This window comes from Stomoxys calcitrans, chromosome 5, assembly GCF_963082655.1.
Source record: "Stomoxys calcitrans chromosome 5, idStoCalc2.1, whole genome shotgun sequence".
Lineage (NCBI taxonomy): Eukaryota > Metazoa > Arthropoda > Insecta > Diptera > Muscidae > Stomoxys > Stomoxys calcitrans.
In genome coordinates this window covers 131,907,561-131,929,702 of record NC_081556.1, presented here as the reverse complement: position 1 = coordinate 131,929,702, position 22,142 = coordinate 131,907,561, and the positions used below count along the sequence as shown (strand labels likewise).

General features: G+C 36.9%; 1 protein-coding gene across 2 annotated transcripts in view; it reads left to right on the top strand.

Moving 5' to 3' along the window:
- Positions 1-21,432, top strand: part of LOC106089640 (semaphorin-2A-like) — a 358,068-nt gene extending 336,636 nt beyond the window's left edge. For both annotated transcript variants that reach the window (XM_059369195.1, XM_059369194.1), the window contains exons 12-15: positions 3,886-4,038; positions 8,474-8,582; positions 18,612-18,690; positions 20,496-21,432. In XM_059369195.1, coding sequence (XP_059225178.1) covers positions 3,886-4,038; positions 8,474-8,582; positions 18,612-18,683 — 334 coding nt within the window. In that variant the 3' untranslated portion in view covers positions 18,684-18,690; positions 20,496-21,432. The remainder of the gene's footprint in view (positions 1-3,885; positions 4,039-8,473; positions 8,583-18,611; positions 18,691-20,495) is intronic.
- Positions 21,433-22,142: the final 710 nt, after the last annotated feature.

The window sequence follows — 22,142 nt, the reverse complement described above, 5'->3', positions numbered from 1 at the left end:
ATGTGAATGTCTTTAGGCTGGATATAAATTTTCCCAAATTACAGAGATTACTGACATTCTTGTTTGACAAGATTAGATTTCGAATAACTGAACATGTTAGTTCAATTATAAATAATGTGGAAAATATTTCATCTGTGAATGGGAACAAAGACAAAAAATGTTGAAGAATTTATTTATTTATGTTTTGCATAAAATGCCAATCTTTCATATGTCTATATGGATATTGATTTATTACTCATACGTCTTAATTTGTACAAAAGAGCCTTTATGCAAAATATGTTTATTAAAATAAACAAATACACAGCAATACAGCATTCACAATGTGTATGTGTATGCATACGTAGGAAGCGAAGAGTTTTCCAAAAAATTTAATTTTTTGAGATAAAAGATTGGATTTTTATTTCATTACTAGCTGACCCGAGCCCGCTCGGCTACGCCTTCTTTTACTTTATATGTAACAAAAGTTTCCTTGGAATATACATTTTCGAAGATCTTTTAGTGAAATACCATGCTAACTTGACTAAGAGTTTAACAATATAAGTGCCTTTATCTGAATCCCATATGATCTTTATTGGTCTACGAATTTAAGTTTGGATGTAAGGTGTACTCCATTCTTTAAAGACTTAATTTCAGCCCGATATTCTCATGATGTCTGATTTTGGGGTGTTTTCGGGATGAGGTGGTCCCCCCCCCCATACTTGGCCCTGAAAAAATATCAGCATCTTGCTCTTCTCTCAAATACCATTTATTTAAACCCCATATTGCCATTGGTTTTGAGGGGAGTTTTCAGGAGAAGGCGTCCCCCAAACACATGGCCCCAAAAAAATAGGCTTTCAAATTCGTTTTCTTATCTCAAATACCTTTCATTTGAGCCATATACTGACATGGTCGAAAAATTTTTAACCCTTTGGGGGGTGTTTTGGGGAAGGGGTGATACCCTAAATACATTATCCAACATTTGGATATCAAATTCGTATTCTACTCACAAATACCTTTATTTGAGCCCCATTGAGATGGTCAGTAAAAAATTGCTGTTTGTGGGGTATTTAGGGAAAGAGGTAGACCCCCAGAAAATTGGCCCGAAAGTGGGTATCAATCCTTGCTCTACCCCCCAATTCCTTTCATTTAAGCCCTACATTGACATGGTCGGTAAATATGCCCGATTAGGGGTTTTTTGGGGAGTGGGATGGTCCCCCAAACACTAAGCCCTGAAAATATACCAGCAACGTGCTCTCTTCTCATTTGAACCCCATATTGCCATTGGCCTCAAAATTGGATATCCTTTTCTAATCTCACATACCATTCACTTAGACCCATTATTGAAAAACCCAGCAAATATGTCCGGTTTGGGCCCTTAAAACTATGAATATCGAGCTCAACTGTCTTGAAAAACTACATTGTCTTGGTGAGCTAGTACGTCCTACTTGGAGGTTATTATGGCAGTGGGATGTCCCCTAGACAGTTGGTCCCGAATGTTGATGTCAGATTTATGGTCTACTCTCAAATAACCTTCATTTAAGCTCCATTTTTTCCATAGTCGGCATACATGACCGGTTTGGGGGGTGTTTTCGAAGATGGGGCGGCCACTCAGTGACTTGGCTTTGAAAATATATATCAGATTCGTGTTCTCTTATTTGACCCTCATATTGAAATGGTCAACAAATACTTCCTATTTGGGTGGTGTTATTGGGGTGGTGTTATTTTCCCGAACATTGATATCAGATTCTTGCTTTACTCCCATTTGAGCCCCATATTGCTATGGTCGTAAATTTGTCTTCTTTGGGGATGACCTCGGGGATGGGCGTCCCCCCAAGCACTTGGTCCCACATACATACGGCATACATGGCCGGTTTGGGGTTGTTTTGGGAGATGGGGTGGCTTTGACAATATATATCATATTCGTGTTCTTCTCTAAAATATCTCTTATTTGACCGTCATATTGCAATGGTCAACAAATACTTCCCATTTGGGTGGTGTTATGGGGGTGGGGTGGCCCCATAGACACTTTTCCCGAACATTGATATCGTGCTTTACTCCCAAAGACCTTTCATTAGAGCCCCATATTGCTATGGTCCCCAAATTTGTCTTCTTTGGGGGATGATATCGGGGGTGGGCGGCCCCCAAACAATTGGTCCTACATCTGGATATCAGATTCGTATTCTACACTCAAATACCTTTCATTGAAGCCCTGTATTGCCATGGTCAGTAAATAAGTCCTGTTGTTTTGGGGAAGGGGTGGACCCTAAGAAATTTCGTCCCACAATTGGATATCAGATTCGAATTCTACTCGCATATACCTTTCATTTGAGTCCCATATTGACATGGTCGGTAAGTATGTCCGATTTAGGGGTGTTTTAGGGGTTGGGGTGATCCCCCAAACACTTGGTCCGACAATTGAGTATAAGATAGGTTTTCTAATCTTAAATACCTTTCATTTGAGTCCCATATTGTCGTGATTGGTATTAATATATATTTGGTAGGTTTTGGGGTGGGGCGCCCCCCCTAGGTACCCCATCCGAAATTGGGATACTAAATTTTTGTTTGTGTTTTGTTTCTGTAAGAGAGCACACAAAATATCGCTTAAATCGCACCACCCATCTTCGAGATCTGGCATTTCTGAAAATTAAAGTAAGGGGGAGGGTCCGCTCCCTCTTCAGATATCAAAAAATGTAGTAACCTATTTTCACCTCGGAATCAAATCGGTTCAGACGTTTCTGAATCTATAAGGAACACACAAACAAACACAACTAGATTTTTATATATAAGATTTCTCAGAATCGGAAAAACATATAAATGGAAGCTATATCTAAATCTGAACCGATTTCCAGCAAACTTCATAGATATTGTGGAAATCGAAAGCGTTGTACTAAGTTTTGGGAAGATTGGTCAGTAAATGCGCTTGCAGTGGTTCTGGGAGTGAAATTCGGGTGATATATATATGAGAGCTATATCTAAATCTGAACCGATTTCTATGAAATTCACCAGTAATGTCGAGAGTCAAGAGGAATCCTTCCTATCAAATTTCAAAAGAATCGGTTAACAAATGACCATTTTATTGCATTATTACTTCAAATCGGACGAACATATATATGGGAGCTATATTAAAATCTGAACCGATTTCTATGAAATTCACAAGTAATGTCGAGAGTCAAGAGAAAATCCTTCTCATCAAGAATGGGCAATTTAAATGGGCTTCGTCACTAGGCCGAAAAACATGCCTGTACCAAATTTTAAGACGATTGGATGAAAATTGAGATCTGTAGTTTGAACACAAATTAACATGGACGAGCGGACAGAAAGACAAATGGACAGACAAACAGACGGACAGACAGACGGACGTAGCTAAGTCGAATTAGAAAGTGATTTTGAGATGATCGTTAAAATTATCAATGGGTATATCTCTCTTGCTTCTAGGAACCGAACAAGGATATTATAGAAACCGGTTTATATGGGAGCTAATTCAAGTAAGGCCACCGTAGCGCAGAGGTTAGCATGTTCGCCTATGACGCTGCACGCGTGGGTTCGAATCCTGGCAGAACCATCAGAAATTTTTTTCAGCGGTGGTTATCCCCTCTATAGAAAGAAGGTTTCTATCATTGTGAATAAACTTGAATCCGACAGTACTCATTGATATGAAAAATATGCTATCGCCCAATTGACACTCATAGGGTAGTTTTTGGGTATTATTTATCAGGCAACGCCCTACTTTTGCTTTTACTTACTGTTCTAATGATATACTTTGGCGTCACATACAATATCATCTTAAGTTTTTAAGTCTATTTTTTTCCAAATTATCATTATACTGCTATTTTCCGTTTTTTTAAAGCATTTTTCTACCAAAATTACTCATTTGCCTTTAAATAATCCTATTTTCTTCTTTAACAGTTATGAAATTGCCTTTACTCCCTCCAAGTACATTGAAACATCGGAGGGTGGTCTGGTGATTATATCAATTAACGAAGGAGATGGTGGACGCTATGACAGTTATTTAGGCGGTACACTGCTGTGCAGTTACAGCGTCAACGTTGATGCCCACAGGTAAGTTTGTCCCATGGACACTAAGCGACAACCAAAGACACACACATTTTTTCGTCCACTCTTGCGCCCCTCCCTCCCAACCAAACATGACGAGAGAAAAGAAAATAAGAAAAACCAAATCAGCTTAACGAATATTTTCGTAAAGAATTTTACCAAGGACAATATTTAATGATTTATATTTTCCTTTTACTCTCCCCTGCGAAGTTGATATGCGCAGTGCGGTGCATGTAACAAGAAGAAAATTAATGCCGCAGCACGTTTCATTTCATAAAGTATTGGGAAAAAAATTCAATGAGTTTATATTTCACAGTTTTCCCTTAACAATTTTGCCATCCTTACTTCGTTTATTAACTTTTATTTAAATGTTTTCTTTTTTTCTGGCGTTTTTTTTTCGATTCCTTGCCTTACTAGGGGAAATTTTCACTTGAGCAACTGTTCACTTTATCGATTTCCGTTTGTATGAAGGCAGCAATTATGAAAGGCCTTTCCTTGTGTTTTCATATCATTTCCCACTTTTGTAGGATATTTTCTGTATTTTCCCTTTCCTTAGTTGTTTGCACTCAATGTTGGTTAATTTATTTTCAGTGTATATCATTTCAGAGGACATAAGTACCAATGGCAAAAGGGTTAATTATAAGGATGTTGATAAATTTTTTAGAAAAAAAAAATCGAGTTTTTAAGAAAAATATTACTACCCACGAAAATTCCTAGCAAATTTGTTTTTGACTACAATGATGTTATTATAGTTTTGACAGGGAAAAATTTAATTTAAAAAAATTATTAATTTCCAAGACTCTTTTCTTAGCAATTCTAAACAATAATAATATCATACTTAAAAAATTTTTTTAAATATGCAGTAAAAGTAAGCAAGTAAAAGCGTGCTATGTTCGGCCGGGCCGAATCTTATATACCCTCCACCATGGATCGCATTTGTCGAGTTCTTTTCCCGGCATCTCTTCTTAGGCAAAAAAAGGATATAAGAAAAGACTTGCTCTGCTATTAGAGCGATATCAAGATATGGTCCGGTTTGGACCACAATTAAATAATATCTTGGAGACCTGTGTAAAATGTCAGCCAAGTCGAAAAAGAAATGGACCCTTTGGGGGCTCAAAAAATAAAATAGAGAGATCGATTTATATGGGAGCTGTATCGGGCTAAAGACCGATTCAGACCATAACAAACACGTATGTTGATGGTCATGAGAGGATCCGTCATACAAAATTTCAGCCGAATCGGATAATAATTGCGACCTCTAGAGGCTCAAGAAGTCAAGATCCCAGATCGGTTTATAAGGCAGCTATATCAGGTTATGAACCGATTTGAACCATACCTGGCACAGTTGTTGAATATCATAACAAAATACTTCGTGCAAAAATTCATTCAAATCGTATAATAATTGCGACCTCTAGAGGCTCAAGAAATCAAGACCCAAGATCGGTTTATATGACAGCTTTTTATACCCTCCACCATAGGATGGGGGTATACTAATTTCGTTATTCTGTTTGTAACACCTCGAAATATGCGTCTGAGACCCCATAAAGTATATATACTCTTGATCGTCATGTCATTTTAAGTCGATCTAGCCATGTCCGTCCGTCTGTCCGTACGTCAGTCCGTCCGTCTGTCTGTCCATCCATCTGTCCGTCTGTCCGTCCGTCTGTCGAAAGATCGCTAATTTTCGAAGGGGTTAAGCTAACCGCTTGAAATTTTGCACAAATGCTTTTTATTGGTGTAGGTCGGTTGGAATTGTAAATCGGCCAAATCGGTCCATGTCTTGATATAGCTGCCATATAAACCGATCTTGGGTCTTGACTTCTTGAGCCTCTAGAGGGTGCAATTTTTATCCGATTTGACTAAAATTTTTCACATGGTGTTTTGGTATCACTTCCAATAACTGTGCGAAGTATGGTTCAAATCGGTCCATGTGTTGACTTCTTGAGCCTCTAGAGGGCGCAACTCTCGTCCGATTTGACTGAAATTTTGCACATGGTGTTTTGGTATCACCACCAATAACTGCGCCCAGTATGGTCCATGTGTTGATATAGCTGCCATATAAACTGATCTGGGATCTTGACTTCTTTAGCCCCTAGAGGGCGCAATTCTAATCCGATTTGGCAGAAATTTTCTACAACGGCTTCTCTCATGACCTTCAAAAGACGTGTCTTATATGGACTGAATCCATCAATAGCTTGATACAGCTCCCATATAAAACTATCTCCCGATTTTGCTTCTTGAGCCCCTACAAGGCGAAATTCTTATCCGATTGAACTAAAATATTACACAATGACTTCTACAATGTACAGCATTTATTTATGGTCCGAATCGGACTATAACTTCATACAGCTGCAATACCATAATAGTTCTTATTCAATATTTTTTGTTTGCCTAAAAAGAGATACCGCGCATAGAACTCGACAAATGCGATCCATGGTGGAGGGTATATAAGATTCGGCCCGGCCGAACTTAGCACGTTCTTACTTGTTTTAGTTTTATACAAATTTCTTTAAATTTGTACTTTTACAGCATTTTTATATATTTTTTCTAAATATATATTCTTAAACATTTTTAAGATTTTTATAAAATTTTCAGTAAAAATGTTTTCGTTTTTTTTTTTTTGTTTACCTTTTTATATATTTTTATGACCTACACCACTACTGTGGTACAGGGTATTTTAACTTAGTGCATTTGTTTGTAACACCCAGAATGAGGGGAGATAGACCCATTGATAAGTATACCGATCGACTCACAATCACTTTCTGATTCGATTTAGCTATGTCCGTCTGTCTGTCTGTATGTCTCTCTGTCCGTCCGTCCGTCTGTTCGTCTGTCTATGTTAATTTGTGTAAAAAGTATAGGTCACAGTTTTCATCCGATTTGGTGCGGTCATGTTTTTCGGTATACAGACGAAGCCAATTGAAATTGGAAAAAATCGGTTTAGATTTGGCTATTGCTCTCTTATATATGTTCGTCCGATTTGCAGTAATAGTGCAATAAAATCGTCATTTGTTAACCGATTCTCTCGAAATTTTGCAGGAAGGATTTTCTTATGGCTCCCGACATTACCGGTGAATTTCATAGAAATCAATTCGGATTTAAATATAGCTCCCATATATATGTTCTTTCGATTTGCAGTAATAATGCTCTTAAATGGTCATTTGTTAACCGATTCTTTTGAAATTTGTTAACAAGGATTTCCTCTTGACTCTCGACGTTACTGATGAATTTCATGGAAATCGTTTCAGATATAGATATAGCTTTCATATGTATATATATCGCCCGATTTTTACTCCTAGAGCCACTGCAAGCGCATTTATTGACCAATCTTCCCACAACATCGTACAAAGCTATCTTCGACGACTGTGACAGTATTTGAGAAGTTTTCGCGAAATCGGTTCAGATTTAGATATAGCTCCCATATACATATTCGTCCGATTTGCTGTAATAATGCATTAAAATGGTCATTTGTTGACCGATTCTTTTGAAATTTGTTAGAAAGGATTTTCTCTTGACTCTCGACATTATTGGAGAATTTCATGGAAATCGGTTCAGATTTAGATATAGCTGTCATATATGTATATCGCTAGATTTTCACCCCAAGAGCCACTGCAAGCGCATTTATTGACTAATCTTCCCAAAACTTCGTACAAAGCTTTCTTCGGCGACTGTGACAGTATATGAGAAGTTTGCTCGAAATCGGTTCAAATTTAGATATAGCTCCCATATATATGTTCGTCCGATTTGCAGTAATATTGCGATAAAATGGTCTTTTCTTAACCGATTCTCTCGAAATTCGGCAGGAAGGATTTTCTTATGACTCTCTACATTACTGGAAAATTCCATGGAAATCGGTTCAGATTTAGATATCGCTGTCATATATGTATATCGCCAGATTTTCACTCCAAGAGCCGCTGCAAGCGCATGATTTGATCAATCTTGCCAAAATTTTGCACCTCGCATTCCTTGACGTCTACCACATTATCTGAGAAGTTTGCCTTAAATCGGTTAAGAATTAGATATAGCTCCCACATTATTCGTATAGGGTAGGTGTAGGGTATTATACAGTCGGCACCGCCCGACTTTTGTCCTTTCTTACTGGTTTTCATTAATTTAGTTTGTATCCCTTTTGTTACATCACTCTCATCTAAAGTGTTCCTTCACCAATAACCCTTTTATCATTTACTTTCATATTTCATTTGCTCACACTCATCAATGTTCATAAATTAACACTCCACCTCCATATTGTGCTGCCATGACTGTACTAAACTTAAAAAAAGCATGGTTAAATGCAAAATATTCGTTCAGCCGTGGCATATTTACCTCCCACATACAGACTTATTTATACTCTCTGCCTTAATGTGTGTGTGTGTGTGTGTTTTGGTTCCTGTTGTTAACTCTTTCATTTACGCTCTTTTATTTGCCTTGATTTTAATTACAGATGTACACCGCCATCGAAGAAAAACGATTATCAGAAAATTTACTCACATTGGTGTAATGAATTTGAAAAATATAAATCAGCCATGAAGCAATGGCAAGCCAAGCAAGAGGTAAGTGAATGTGAAGAATAACGAAGTAAACATAACCAAAGAATAAAATATTTCAAATACACTTTAACCCTTAAGTGAAGCCAAGGGCCTGGCTTGACCTTTTTCATCTTATTGCACACATTTTTGAAATGTGATTAATGTTGTTTTTTTCCAAAAAACTGGTAAACTTATACGGTTTTTATTTAAGGATACATGATTATACGTGGGCTGCTAAAATTATTTCTGGGCAAATAATGGAAATTTAAATATTTATCTTCAAAAATGTGTTTATTGTTTCTCCAAGCATGATTTGTATAGTTGCGCTCAAATCAATTGTCGCAGCACATTTTCCTCTCCGCTTGAGACACCCCCAAATCGTGGTTATGAACTCTTCAACAGCATTGTCTGGCGACCAAAATCGATGAACATGAATTTTTTCTTAATGTTCGAAAGTTAAGTTCTTGGGTGGAAGGGAGTATAATCCGTCAATTCTACGTTTTGGCCGGTTCAAAAAGGCACTGGTTTGAGCCTTTGTGTGAGAGCTCGCATTATCATGGTAAATTCGTCTTCTCTTGTTCGTTTTTCGAATTTGTCCTAAGACTTCAAGCAAAAAACCATTCTGAATTGACTGTCCTACGTTGCTCACGCGGAACAGGCCAGTTTTGAAGGGTTCGTATGGGAGATGTTTCTGGTTATGCAACGATGCATACCATACTTGGCATGTATATTAAAGAGTTGTTTTCCGAAATTTGCAGCCACATCGTATAAGAATTACGTCCTCTAGAGGCTCAAGAATTCCCTTCTGAAGATAGGTTAAATCTGGCTATTGACCGATTTAAACCATACAGTTGTTGAACGTCATTACAAAATGTCACGTCCAAAATTTCAGTCAAATCGGATAAGACTTTCGCCTTCTAGAGCCTCAAGGAGTCAAGATCCGAGATCTTAGTCTTGTTAAAGCATGCGCTGGAATCCATTTAGTAAATTTTCCCCATATTTTTTGGTTTTTTTTTTTTGCTACGCATTGATCCCTAAATGGTGTTCCTTTGAATCGGCCCTTATTCCAGCCTGCATCCTACAATCTGCTAGTACCTCCTAGCAACTACGTACGGTCCACATAGATTGCATTCAGGAACTGGCGCTTGGATAAAAATGCCAATACTGAACTGCTGGCAAACAGGCAAGATCTTCGTGTGCCAATGTGCTTAGGCGCGAAAAATGTCTTTACGAACAGCGTCTGCGTACTAAGGTTCTTGCTTCTACACGAGGAACACAACGAAGTAAGAGCTTTTGGTCGTTCGTGAAAAGAGTAAAGGGTAGGTCTTCATCTATTCCAACTCTTGTTAAGGATGATCAAACGTTCACTGAACCGGTTGATAAGGCTAAATTGTTGGCTGATATATTTGAAGGGAACTCTTCCCTGCGGGATAGCAATCAACCACTCCCCTCAATCGAAAATGAATCTGACATCATGCCCCAAATATTTTTTCGAACTCGTGGAGTTAAAAGGGTTCTTGAAAATCTAAACGTAAATAAATCCCCGGGCCCAGTTGGCATATCAACACTTGGCTTACGCAAGTGTTCTCCGACGCTTGCTCGTCCATTACGAAACCTTTTCAACCTTGCCTACCGTGCGGGAGTCTTCCCGGCGCGTTGGAAGTTTGCGAACGTTCAGCCAATATCCAAGAAGGGTGAGGCAAACAACCCCGCGAATTATCGGCCAATTGCGATATGCTCCGCTCTCTCCAAGGTCAAGGAGAGCATGGTTAATCACCATCTTCTGAGGTATTTAGAGTCTAATGGCCTTCTTATCGAGTGACCTCATGGCACTTCTGTCGGAACGTTGAAATCGCTCAATCCACCAGTTCGGTGAGAGTAAGGTTGTGGCTGTGGATAACTCCAAGGCATTTGATAGGGTCTGGCACGGTGCACTACTATCAAAGCTTGTCGCATTTGGTGTCGGTAATGGCTTCGTTCGATTTATTTCGAGCTTTCTCAGTGATCGCACTATTCGAGTCGTTATAGATGGGTTCTCATCCAATGAGCACAAACTTACCTCAGGTGTACCCCAGGGCTCTGTTCTTTCTCCTTCTCTTTTTCTAATTTTCATCAACGATCTGTTGAGTTAGACATCGAATCCGATCTACTCATTTGCGGATGACAGTAATCTCTGTCATTCGTACTCATTCGACCATAAGCCAAGTCTTCGAGAAATTGAGGACAAGAGGCGGGTTATGGACGGTACACACTGCCAGGATTTGCTGACCATTTCTCAGTGGGGTCGAATGAATCGAGTAGATTTTAATGCACGGAAGACTCAGTGCTGCTTGTGACTTATGTTAGGCTTTTTGACATTCGTGTCCCATGTGTTTCAGATCGTCTAGTCTGTATTTGGATAAAGCTGCCAAAAAGGCCAATATTGAACCAAAATTGAACTTGTGTGACTTGTATTTATAAGACCACTCAATGTCAGCGCCGAATTCGTTCGGACCATATTTCGATGTAGCTACTATGGGTGCATAAATAATGCATTTTTCACTGGATTATGACGAAAAGGTGGTACATATCAGAGAACTCCAGAGACCCTAAATTTGGCACTCAAATGCCACTTGTGCCATAGCAAGCGCCTGTTATGCATGCCACATCAAAACAATGTTAGCTAGAAACGCTGGACAATAGAGCAACTATTGATCGAACGTTTCAGCAATCGTTCAGTGGATGTGCTTTTCAATTTGAGTGTCCAACATCGTATGTTGTTTGCGAATGAGCACTACTCAGATGAGTGCCATGTAAAGCCAAAGCAAGCAGAGCAATGCCACAACTGACAAGCAAACGGTAAAGACACATAGATCAGCAATGTTCAGCCCTTCAGGGTAGCCAAGTCACATGCATTCAATGTTGCCCTTTTGAGCTTTTTCTACCAAATTTGCTCGCATGGTTTTGTAAATTTTAGGATTTGGTCGGATGGACGGCCCAAATCGATTTTGGTAGATTTTCAATGTGATCGGCAATTTTTTCTATTAGTAAAAATTTTTTTATTTAGAAAAGATTTTATCATAAATTTTGTCTTTAAGAAATTGTTATCAAAATTTTGTCGTTTTAGAGAAAAGATCAAAATTTTGTCTGAAGGTAAATTTTTAAGAAATTTTAAATTTTGGTCGGCTTGTTGAAGATTTGGTAGGTTTTTTGAACATTTTGGTCGGAAATTATTTTCTGTTGTGGCAACAATGCATGCATTGTCTTTGTTTTAGTCGTGGTTGAGATAGCTACGAATGAACTGTGCAAGGTTATAAGCAACGTTCATTTTGAACGATAGCTGTGTGTATGTCATCTATTCAGTTGCGATCCATGTAAAATACGACCAGCAATAATTTTATGCTCATTAGCAAAAAAAAAAAAAACTTAGTTGCTCAACAAATCATAAAGTGGCATTTCATATTATGGTGGTTGAGAGTCGTAAGCGTCAACAACGATTGCTGGTATAAGCTGTGAGCAAGCCATTTTGAAGTGGCTCAGAATCACTTTCTGATTCGATTTTGATTTATCCCTCTGTCTGTCAATGTTAATTTGTGTACAAAATACAGGTCGCAATTTTCATCCCATCATCTTCAAAGTTAGTACAACCATTTTCTTGGACCTAGAGGGGAAGCCTATTGAAAATTGGTTCAGATTTAGATATATTGGGTTGCCCAAAAAGTAATTGCGGATTTTTCATATAGTCGGCGTTGACAAATTTTTTCACAGCTTGTGACTCTGTAATTGCATTCTTTCTTCTGTCAGTTATCAGCTGTTACTTTTAGCTTGCTTTAGAAAAAAAGTGTAAAAAAAGTATATTTGATTAAAGTTCATTCTAAGCTTTATTAAAAATGCATTTTCTTTCTTTTAAAAAATCCGCAATTACTTTTTGGGCAACCCAATAGCTCCCTTCGTCCGATTTGGACTAAAATTTTAATAATATCGTCATTTATAAAACATTATTAAAGAATTTCATGGAAATCGGTTCAGATTTAGATATAGCTTCCATATATATGTTAGTCCGATTTTGACTAGTATTGCAATAATTTGGACATTTGTTAACCGATTCACGCGAAAATTGGCAAAAAGGATTTCCTTATGACTGCCGGCATTGCTATTGAATTTAATAGAAATCGGTTCAAATTTAGATATAGCTGTCATATATATGCATCTCCCGATTTTTGCTTTAAGGCCTTTGCTAGCTAACCCATTAATCAATCGATCTTCTAAAAAATGTATACAACGATTTACTATATGGTTTATACAGTGTGTTCGGATTTTAATAGAAATTCTACCTATCAAATTCAAGCAAATTTAAAATTCGATGACTTAACCTGCATATCCAATGTGGTGTAGGGTATCAAAACTTCGGCTACGCCCATCTTCAGCCCATCCTTACTTGTTGTTTAATAAATTTCATAGTAATTTTCTCACTAGATTAAATTGAATTGACATTTTGTCTATAGATACAATTTTTATTGATATCAGGGTTTTATAGAATTTTGTGTTAACATAAAGAAGTACAAACATGTGTATGTCTACATATATAATATTGCAAAAAAAAATTCTTATTAAATTGTATTTAAATGTATAGTGCTAATACAAATTTTTGTGATTTTGTTCTCCTATTCTCCAACTATACCTACAATGTTTACTATGACCTTTGACAAATTTAAGAATTTAATAATGCCACTACCAAAACCCGCAACAAACTTATAATTATAAAATGCTAAAAATAAAAATCCTCCACCAAGACTTTTAAACGATCGCAGGAAAATGAAGTAATTAACATTCGTTGCTATTTCTATCACATGGCCTCTCTCGGTTCACAAGGAAGTTGCTCAAGTATTTGCTCTAAATCTTGAAAAAATTTTTTCTTTCACCATTTCCTTGACTACAAAACAAAAATCTTCCGTCTGTACCTGACAGCAAATTACAGGCCAGATAACATATAAACAAAAATGTTTATCTAACTTCAAGGATGTCTTAGGAAGTGAAATAAACAGAGAAACATAGAGAGAGAGAGAGAGAAATTAAATGAAGAGTCTTGCCCCTGCTCTCCTCTGTGCTTATTAAGCTTGAAATTCCCTGGCATTTCAAATTGAATATTTTTTAATTATCGCCGCCAGGCTCGAAAACAAAGAATATAGGCAACAACAGCCACCCACACCACTCCAAACAAAAAGAACAAAATTAACGCCCTTGTTCTGACATTTTTTTTTTAATGTAATAAAACTTTAAACACGCTTCAAAATCCATTAATCGACCATTTAAACATTAACATACCGTTATTAATGTTTGCATTGTTTTTCAACGCCTCTAAATACCCAGCCTTCCCTTACTAGATGGCCTTCCTTCATCTTACGCACCCCGTTTCCTAGCGCTTTAAGGAATTTTCATGTGGGTGGCATAGACACCTCTACGGTTGTTTATTTTTGAGTATAACGCACACACACACACACACACACCTACACAATGTCCTTGCCAGTTAATTCATTCGCCGTGTATCTGCCTTAATTGTTGACTGTGTGGCATCTTTGCATCGTTGTTTCGTTAATTCGTCTGCTAGCGAAGCACGTGAAAAATGTTTATATCATGAAATTAAACGTTTCACGAAATTAAACGTTGCTAATTGTTTTTAATTAATTTTGAGTTTTTTTTTCACTTCAGTTTATTTTTCTTTCCTTGTTTTACTTGCTGTATAGCCAAAGGCGTAGGAAATGGGGAGGTGAGGACTAGGTCGGTATCCTTCAAGAGAATTTACAGGCAATAAGATGCTTAATTAATGATAAACATAAGAAATTTAAAAGGAATTGAAAGCAATCGAAAACATTTTCAAAAATGAGAATTTCTCAGAAGAATTGCTCATAATAAAAACGACATGCAAAATTTTAGCCTTATCGAATAAAAATTGCTTTTTCCAGGGGCTCCGATTTACCAAGGATCGACTTAAATAAGAGCTATATCAGATTAAAGACCGTTTAAAAGCTTAATTGTACTCGTTCTTGAAAAACATAAGCGAAGAAAGATTTTGTAGATGAGCCACTCTTTACTACAGGTCAATCGGTCTCTCATCCTTAAATTGAAGACCCTGTTGAGAATAATAGACATATGTATTTGGGACCATCTCTACCCTTCTATTGTCTGCGGCTATCAATACTAAGGGAGGTCGGCTGACAGCGTAATTCATGATTCGGTGCACTACATCGAAGATAATTTGTGTATGGGCGACCTCGTTTGGCATAGATGAGGCTTTTAATAACGTGAAGTTGGAGTCCTGATGGACATAAGGGTACCCCTCTTACGTTTATGGGATTGATGCGATGCTGAAAGGCTGAATTATAAACTCGGAAAATTTGTGTCCAGAGGAACTCCGCATGGTTGGGTTTTATTGCTTCATTTGCAACATTGAGGAGTTAATCTTCTTGTTACACTATATCGCAGTTCATGGCCTTACCGTCTTGATTGTAATTTCCCCTTTGACCAGTTTACTGCCCAAGGGAACATCTTTATGGACAGTAAACTTGCCATCAGGGCTATAACAACCAAGACGGTAAGGTTACGAAAAGTCTTTGAGTGTAAGAAGGAGAACAACGCCTTATCTGTAGATGCCACCATCCGCATCGTTTGGGCGTGGGCCATTGCGGAGTAAAGGGAATAAAAGGGCTTACGATTTGGTCATGAAGACCGATGGACTGCCGACAGTAAACTTGGTAAATAAAGTCGAAGAAGACATTTGGGGCAACGCAGTCCGAGTTAAGTGCGGGAGCAACGAACGCGCATTGCAGACAGTGATACGGTCAGGAGGACGTCGAAAATCCTTAGGAATCTTGAGAAGACCAGGCCATTACTCAAGGGAAGTAAAAAGAAGATCAGTATAGGTTAGGTTAGGTTTAAGTGGCAATCTGCCATCAGACTCACTTAGACATTTTCGTCCATTGTGTTACCACAGGAACAGAAGAAGGAAGATGCCTTCTAGTACCTACCGTTGAACCATCCAGATCGCTAAAAAAAAAGATCAGTATAGCTTTCGGTATCATAATGGGACTCAAAGAACTACGTGCGATCCACAAAACTACAACCGTAATTATGTAAAACCAGCTAAACCGGGCCCGCTCCGCTGCTCCTTCTTTTACCTTACATGGCGCCAAGTTATCCTTTGCATATTTATTTTCGACAAAAAAAGAGCTTTTAGTGAAATGCCATGCTACGAAAAAAGTGTATGCATATCGCTGGACTAACAATATAACAATATAAGTGCCTTTATCTGAATTCCATATGATCTTTATTGAACCACTAATACGCTCAGAGGGTTTAATGCCATTCTAAAAAGACTTTATTTCCGCCTGATATTCTGATGATGTCCGATTTAGAAGTGATCCACTAGACACTTGGCCCTGAAAAAATATCAGCATCGTGCTCTTGTCTCAAATACCATTTATTTAAACCCCATATTGCCATTGGCTTAAATAGAGTATATAGGATGAGACGTCCCCCAAACACTAGGCCTCAAAAATTGGTTATAAACTAGTTTTCCAATCTCAAATACCTTTTATTTGAGCCACATAATGACATGGCCGTCAAATTTTTACTTTTTGGGGGGTTTTTAGGGAAAGAGCGGTGTCCCAAATACATGGTCACACAGTTGGATTTTCGCATTCAACTCCCAAATACCTTAATTTGAGACCCATTTTGCGATGGTGAGTAAATAATTGCTGTTTGAGGTCTATTTTGGGAAAGGGGAGACCCCCAGAAAACTGGTCCCGAAAATGGGTATCAATCATATGCCCGATTTGGGGTGTTTTGGGGAGAGGGGTGGTCTCCCAAACACTAAGCCCTAAAAAGATATCAGCTACGTACTCTATTCTCATGTATCTATATATTATTTACTTGAACCCCTTATTGGCATTGGCCTCGAAGTTAGATATCAAATTCGTTTTCTAATCTCCATACCTTTCATTTAAGCCCCTTAAAAAAATCCCCCCAAAAACTATCAATATGGAGCTCCACTGTATTGTATACCCAAATTGTCTTAGTGAGAAATTAAGTCCTGTTTGGGGGATTTTTATGGTGTTAAGACATCCCCTGGACAGTTGGTCCTGCATGTTGATATCTGGTTCGTGATCTACTTCCAAATACCTTTCATTTGAGCCGCATATTTCCATAGTCGGCAAACATGACCGGTTTGGGGCGGCCACTCAGTGACTCGGCCTTGAAAATATATATCAGATTCGTGTCCTACTCTAAAATACCTCTTATTTGAGCCGCATAATGCAACGGTCAGCAAATACTTCCAATTTGTGTGGTGTTATGGGGGTGGGGTGGTCCCATAGAAACTTTTTCTCGAATATTGATATCAGAACTATGCTTTACTCCCAAAGACCTTTCATTTGAGCCCCATATTGATATGGTCGTAAATTTGTCCTCTTTGGGAATGTTTTTGAGGAGGTGCGGCGTAACCTTCTGTCTATTTGTCCAACAGTGGCAATCAGAAGATGTTCCACTTTAGGTTCTCATTTCTTTGAGACCCTGTCTGATTTTGCGAATGCGAACATTCGCAAGTTGTAGGGCTTTCTAAAGCGATCTGGATAGTTTGGCAGTAGTGACTAGAAGGCATCTTCCTTCCTTCTGTTTATGTGATATCTCAATGGACGAAAACGTCTAAGTGAGTCTGATGGCAGACTGTCACTTAAACCAGACTGCCACTTAAACCTAGGCTTTCTCCTTGACCTATTTCGCCCATTAACTATACCCAAACATCTACGTCAATAAGAAGTATCCTTGCAAAATTTCAAGCAGATATCTTTAATCGTTATACGCTTTTGTGATATACACTGATGGACGGACATGGCTAGATAGTATTAGAATATCAAAAGGACCAGGAATATATTTTATAGAGTCGCAAATTTAATATTTGGAGAAGTTGCAAACGGACTTACTAGATATTAGCTGTATTATGATGCCACAAATTTGCTGGCCTTGCAATTGCCCTATCTGTCTCCAAAATTTTTTATACATTTTGGATTTTGTTATCCTTTAGAGTTGCAATAAGGACTCTGATTTTGTATTTCATGTTTATAATCATTCTATAAAAAAAATGTTGTATCTCCCCCTCAAGAAATTGTATGCCCACGCCCATTTGTGTTACCACTTCCCCATCTGTTTGGGTGATAAACATTTTACGGAATTCCTAATATCAGATGTTCTGGTAGTTGTTGCCCAATGCCCTCTCCGCAAATTAATTAAACCTGAAAAGCACAACAGCAAAAGAATAAACCGAATCCAAAACGTATATATCATCTGAGTGAGAGAAACATTTTGTAGCTTCAACACAACGCAAGGAAGGAAGTAAAGTCCTTGCAATGCAAAGAAATGTTGACTTTTTTCTTGTTTCGTAATGACCAACTTTATGTTCAATTCAATATAATTTCTGTCAAGAGATTTGTTGGCCATGATTTGCTACTGTACCTCTAACCGCGCTGCCCTTCATTTCATTTCCTTCTGCTCCTTATGGAGCTGTTGTAAAAATTTTGATTTATGATTTTGCAGCAATTAAAAAATTTATTTTAAGGTTTCCCCATACTATGGCTGAAAGTCATGGAGAACGAACAAAGGCGGAGTGAGCAAAGCAACACTTGTTCGCCGGGCTTTGAAAGGGGATTTGGTTGCAGCGGTTTATTAGGCGAGTGATTTATGTTTGACCAAGTTATTAATGAATTTATTGATAACATAAATTACACTAAGTGCGTATTTCATTAATGCCGGAAACCAACGTTTATTAATTTTTTAATATGAAACCTTACAACTGTGGCGAACAGCACTGATTGCTATTTAGATGAGTGGTTACAATTATAAAAACGATGGATTTTGCGACTGAACTATGGCATGGGGTATATTAAAGCTTTAAATTAAAAAAAATTAAAGTATTATATTATCTAGGGAAACCTTTGGAAAAACATTTAAAGTTAGCTTTCTGCATATTTCCAATATTTTTATAACCTTTAATGATTGTAATTTTTTTTCTTTTATTTACAGCAATGCAATATGAAGGATAAGTCATCCGGAAAGCATATAAATGAAGTCTATAGTAATGATAATGTAGTCTGACCTAATGGTGAGTAGCAGTATACTACAAAATAATTAAATTTTATTAAAACACAGCTAACCATTCAAGGAGAGTGTAATTTATTGATTTTAATCATTTTTAAAACCAGTGAGGAAAGACAAAAGTCGGGCTGTGCCGACTTTATAATACCCTACACCTGCCCTATATATACAAAAGTGGGGGTATATCTAATTCTGAACCAATTTTGATGAAACTCGGCGGATGTATTCAAAAAGGTTATTAAAATTACTGATTCAAATTCGAGCAAAGCAAATATGTTCAAAATGTAATAACTACCGTTGACAAATGACAAAAAATTACCCAAAATGTGATGAACATATAGATGGGAGCTATATCTAAATCTGAACCGATTTCGATCAAACTATATGGATCGGATGTTGAAGTTGAAGTAACTCAAAATTTTATGCAAATTTCAGCCAAATCGGATGGAAATTGAGGTTTCTAAGGGCTCAAGAAGTCAAATCCGGGGATCGGTTTATATGGCGGCTATATCCAAATCTAAACCGATGTGGCCAATTTACAATCCCCAACGACCTTCATCAATAAGAAGAATCTATGCAAAAGTTCAAACGGCTAGCTTTACCCGTTCGACCGCTACCGTGACTTCGACAGATGGACGGACGGACAAAGCTAGACCGACTCAGAATCACGAGACGATTCAGAATATGTATACATTATGGGGTCAAAGATCAATATTTCGAGGTGTTACAAACAGAATGACTAGATTAGTATACCCCCATCCTATGGTGGTGGGTATAAAAACAACTTAAAATCAAAACATACACATATAATGGCTAATACTGAAAAACGAAATAAATTTCATGTGATAACAGCTCGGAAGTCGTGGAAAATTTCATTCCAATCGGATAAGAATTGCGCCCTCTAGAGGCTCAAAAAATCAAGACCCAAGATCCGTTTATATGGCAGCTATATCAGGTTATTGACCGATTTGAACCTTATTTGGCACAGTTATTGCAAGTCATAGCAAAACACGTCGTGCAAAATTTCATTTTAATCGGATAAGAATTGCGCCCTCTAGAGGCTCAAGAAATTAAAACCCAAGATCGGTTTATATGGCAGCTATATCAGGTCATGGACCGATTTGAACCATACTTGGCACAATTGCTGCTACATCAGGTTTTAGACTGATTTAAACCATACTTGGCACAATTGTTGAATATCATAATAAAACACGTCGTGTAAATTTCCATTCCAATCGGATAAGAATTGCGCCCTCTAGAGCCTCAAGATGTCAAGACCCAAGATCGATTTTTATGGCAGCTATATGGCAATATTAAAACTCGTATATCCCCAAAACCAGCAGAGATATTGTATATCTGAAGCACTATTCAGCAAAAACAGAATTTTGATATGAAGATTTGATAGCCTGAACAATTTTTCGAAGCCCCAAGCTCTAACGACTCCAAATCTCAAAGGGATATATCTACCGGTTCCCACTTGTAAAATTTTTTATTAGTTTTTTTTTCGATTTTCTCCCATTGTGCAACGGAGATCAATAAAACATAATTGTACAAAACTCTGAACGATCTGCTAGATCAATTTAAAACTTCATGACGATGAAGATTATTGGGCTTTAGATGGTCTAAAACCAATATTTCGAGGTGTTGCAAACGAAATGACGTTATTAGAGTACCCCCATCCTATGGTGCAGGTTTTAGAACAGCCTTATTACAATATTTTAAAATCTTATTTTCAATATGACATTAAGCGATTTACACTTATGTCAATAACCAATTTTAATCCCCCTTTTTTTCTTTTTTATCTCTTTTCAGATCATCAAACTACATACTAAAGACTGACATTTTTAAGCTTTTAAAAGACAATATTTCCAAACAACATATTATTTTCCTTTTCGTTTTCTTTTAATTACTATTGAAAAACAAAAAAAAAACCGAAAAAAATCATTATGTTTTGCATCTTTAAATCACAAAATGTTACACACTTAACATAGTTCGGATAAAGCGCGTAAAATGAACGCCCTCAGAAATCGAAGAAAAACCAGAGAAAAAAGGCGATTTATTTTAAATCTCTCTCTCTCTCAAAAAAAAAAAAAAAAGAAGAAAAACAAAGACACACAATATCTGAAAATACAGGATATAAATTTAAGTTGGCTTTATTTGAAAATGGAAACGGAAACAACACTTACATGAAAAACACACTGCCGCAGAAAAAAGAAGGAAACACCCACACACATACACACACAGCAAATAGCTACGACCACATGGAGAACAAAAACATAAAGTTACTATAGAATGACAAAAATCCTGCCACAAATACATGGGAAACAAACACTTCCCATAAAGACAATGACAAAAGCTCATATTGAATGTGGGTTTGCATACAGCAAATATACACTCTCTCTCACATACTCACACACACACCCACACATATGAAATATGAAATATTGAAATGGATTTTAAAATAGTTTTTAAATATGAAAACATTGCAAACAGCAAACAGACAAAGAGAACAACTACAACAGCAGCAAACAAGAACAAATGAAAACAATAACGAAAAGCAACGGTTTTAAATGGAAAAAAACAAAGGTAAACTCAAATACATTGAAGGGCAACAACAGTAACAAAACAAAACAAACAAAAAAAAATAATAAAACGAAACAAAAACAAAAACTTAACCATAAAACAGAACAAAAGTTGTACAATTTTACATTCTCTAGAAGCAGTTGAAAACAAAAAGCAAAAGAAAAAACAAAAACAAAAAAGTATGCTACATTGAAAATCCTTTTTAAATAAAATACAATATAACGATCCACTTAAACCACCAATAATAACTAAATACCATAACGAAGTTTAAACAATTTCTCTGTTTTTTTTTTGAATTTTTTTCTTTCTAGAACTATAGATATATAAATTTAAGTTTAAACATGATTTTTATAAAGCAACATCTTTAGATATTATTTTTTATATATGAGTAATATGTTAAGGCCACTATTTTTTCACGAGTGTAATTTTTTTTTTTTATTCAAAAAAAAAAAAAAATACATAAATTTGTATAGGCATTTAGACAGCAAACCCTTGAGGAACTATTCGAGTTATAAACACCGAAATGATTAACCGGTATGTAAACTTTTAAGTGTCTGCCGTCTTAGTCTGTCTTTTAAATAACAACAGAAAATAAAACACATTTGTTAAGCTGAAATTGTAAGAAATGGTAAAAATGGTATTAGCACTCGATATAAAAACGAAAGGAATATTAAGAAAAAAATATATTTTAAAAAGTTGTACACGCAATTTTTTGTTGATAAATGGGGAAAATTTATTAAAAAATCTCTTAAAATATTTTCGTAAAGATTTTATTAGAAAATCACAGTAAAACACATTCTGGTCGTAAAACATCTTTGAAAATCATCCTAACAGTGTTTCATCAACAGGTTGTGTACTGCAGTGCGTATGATTTAT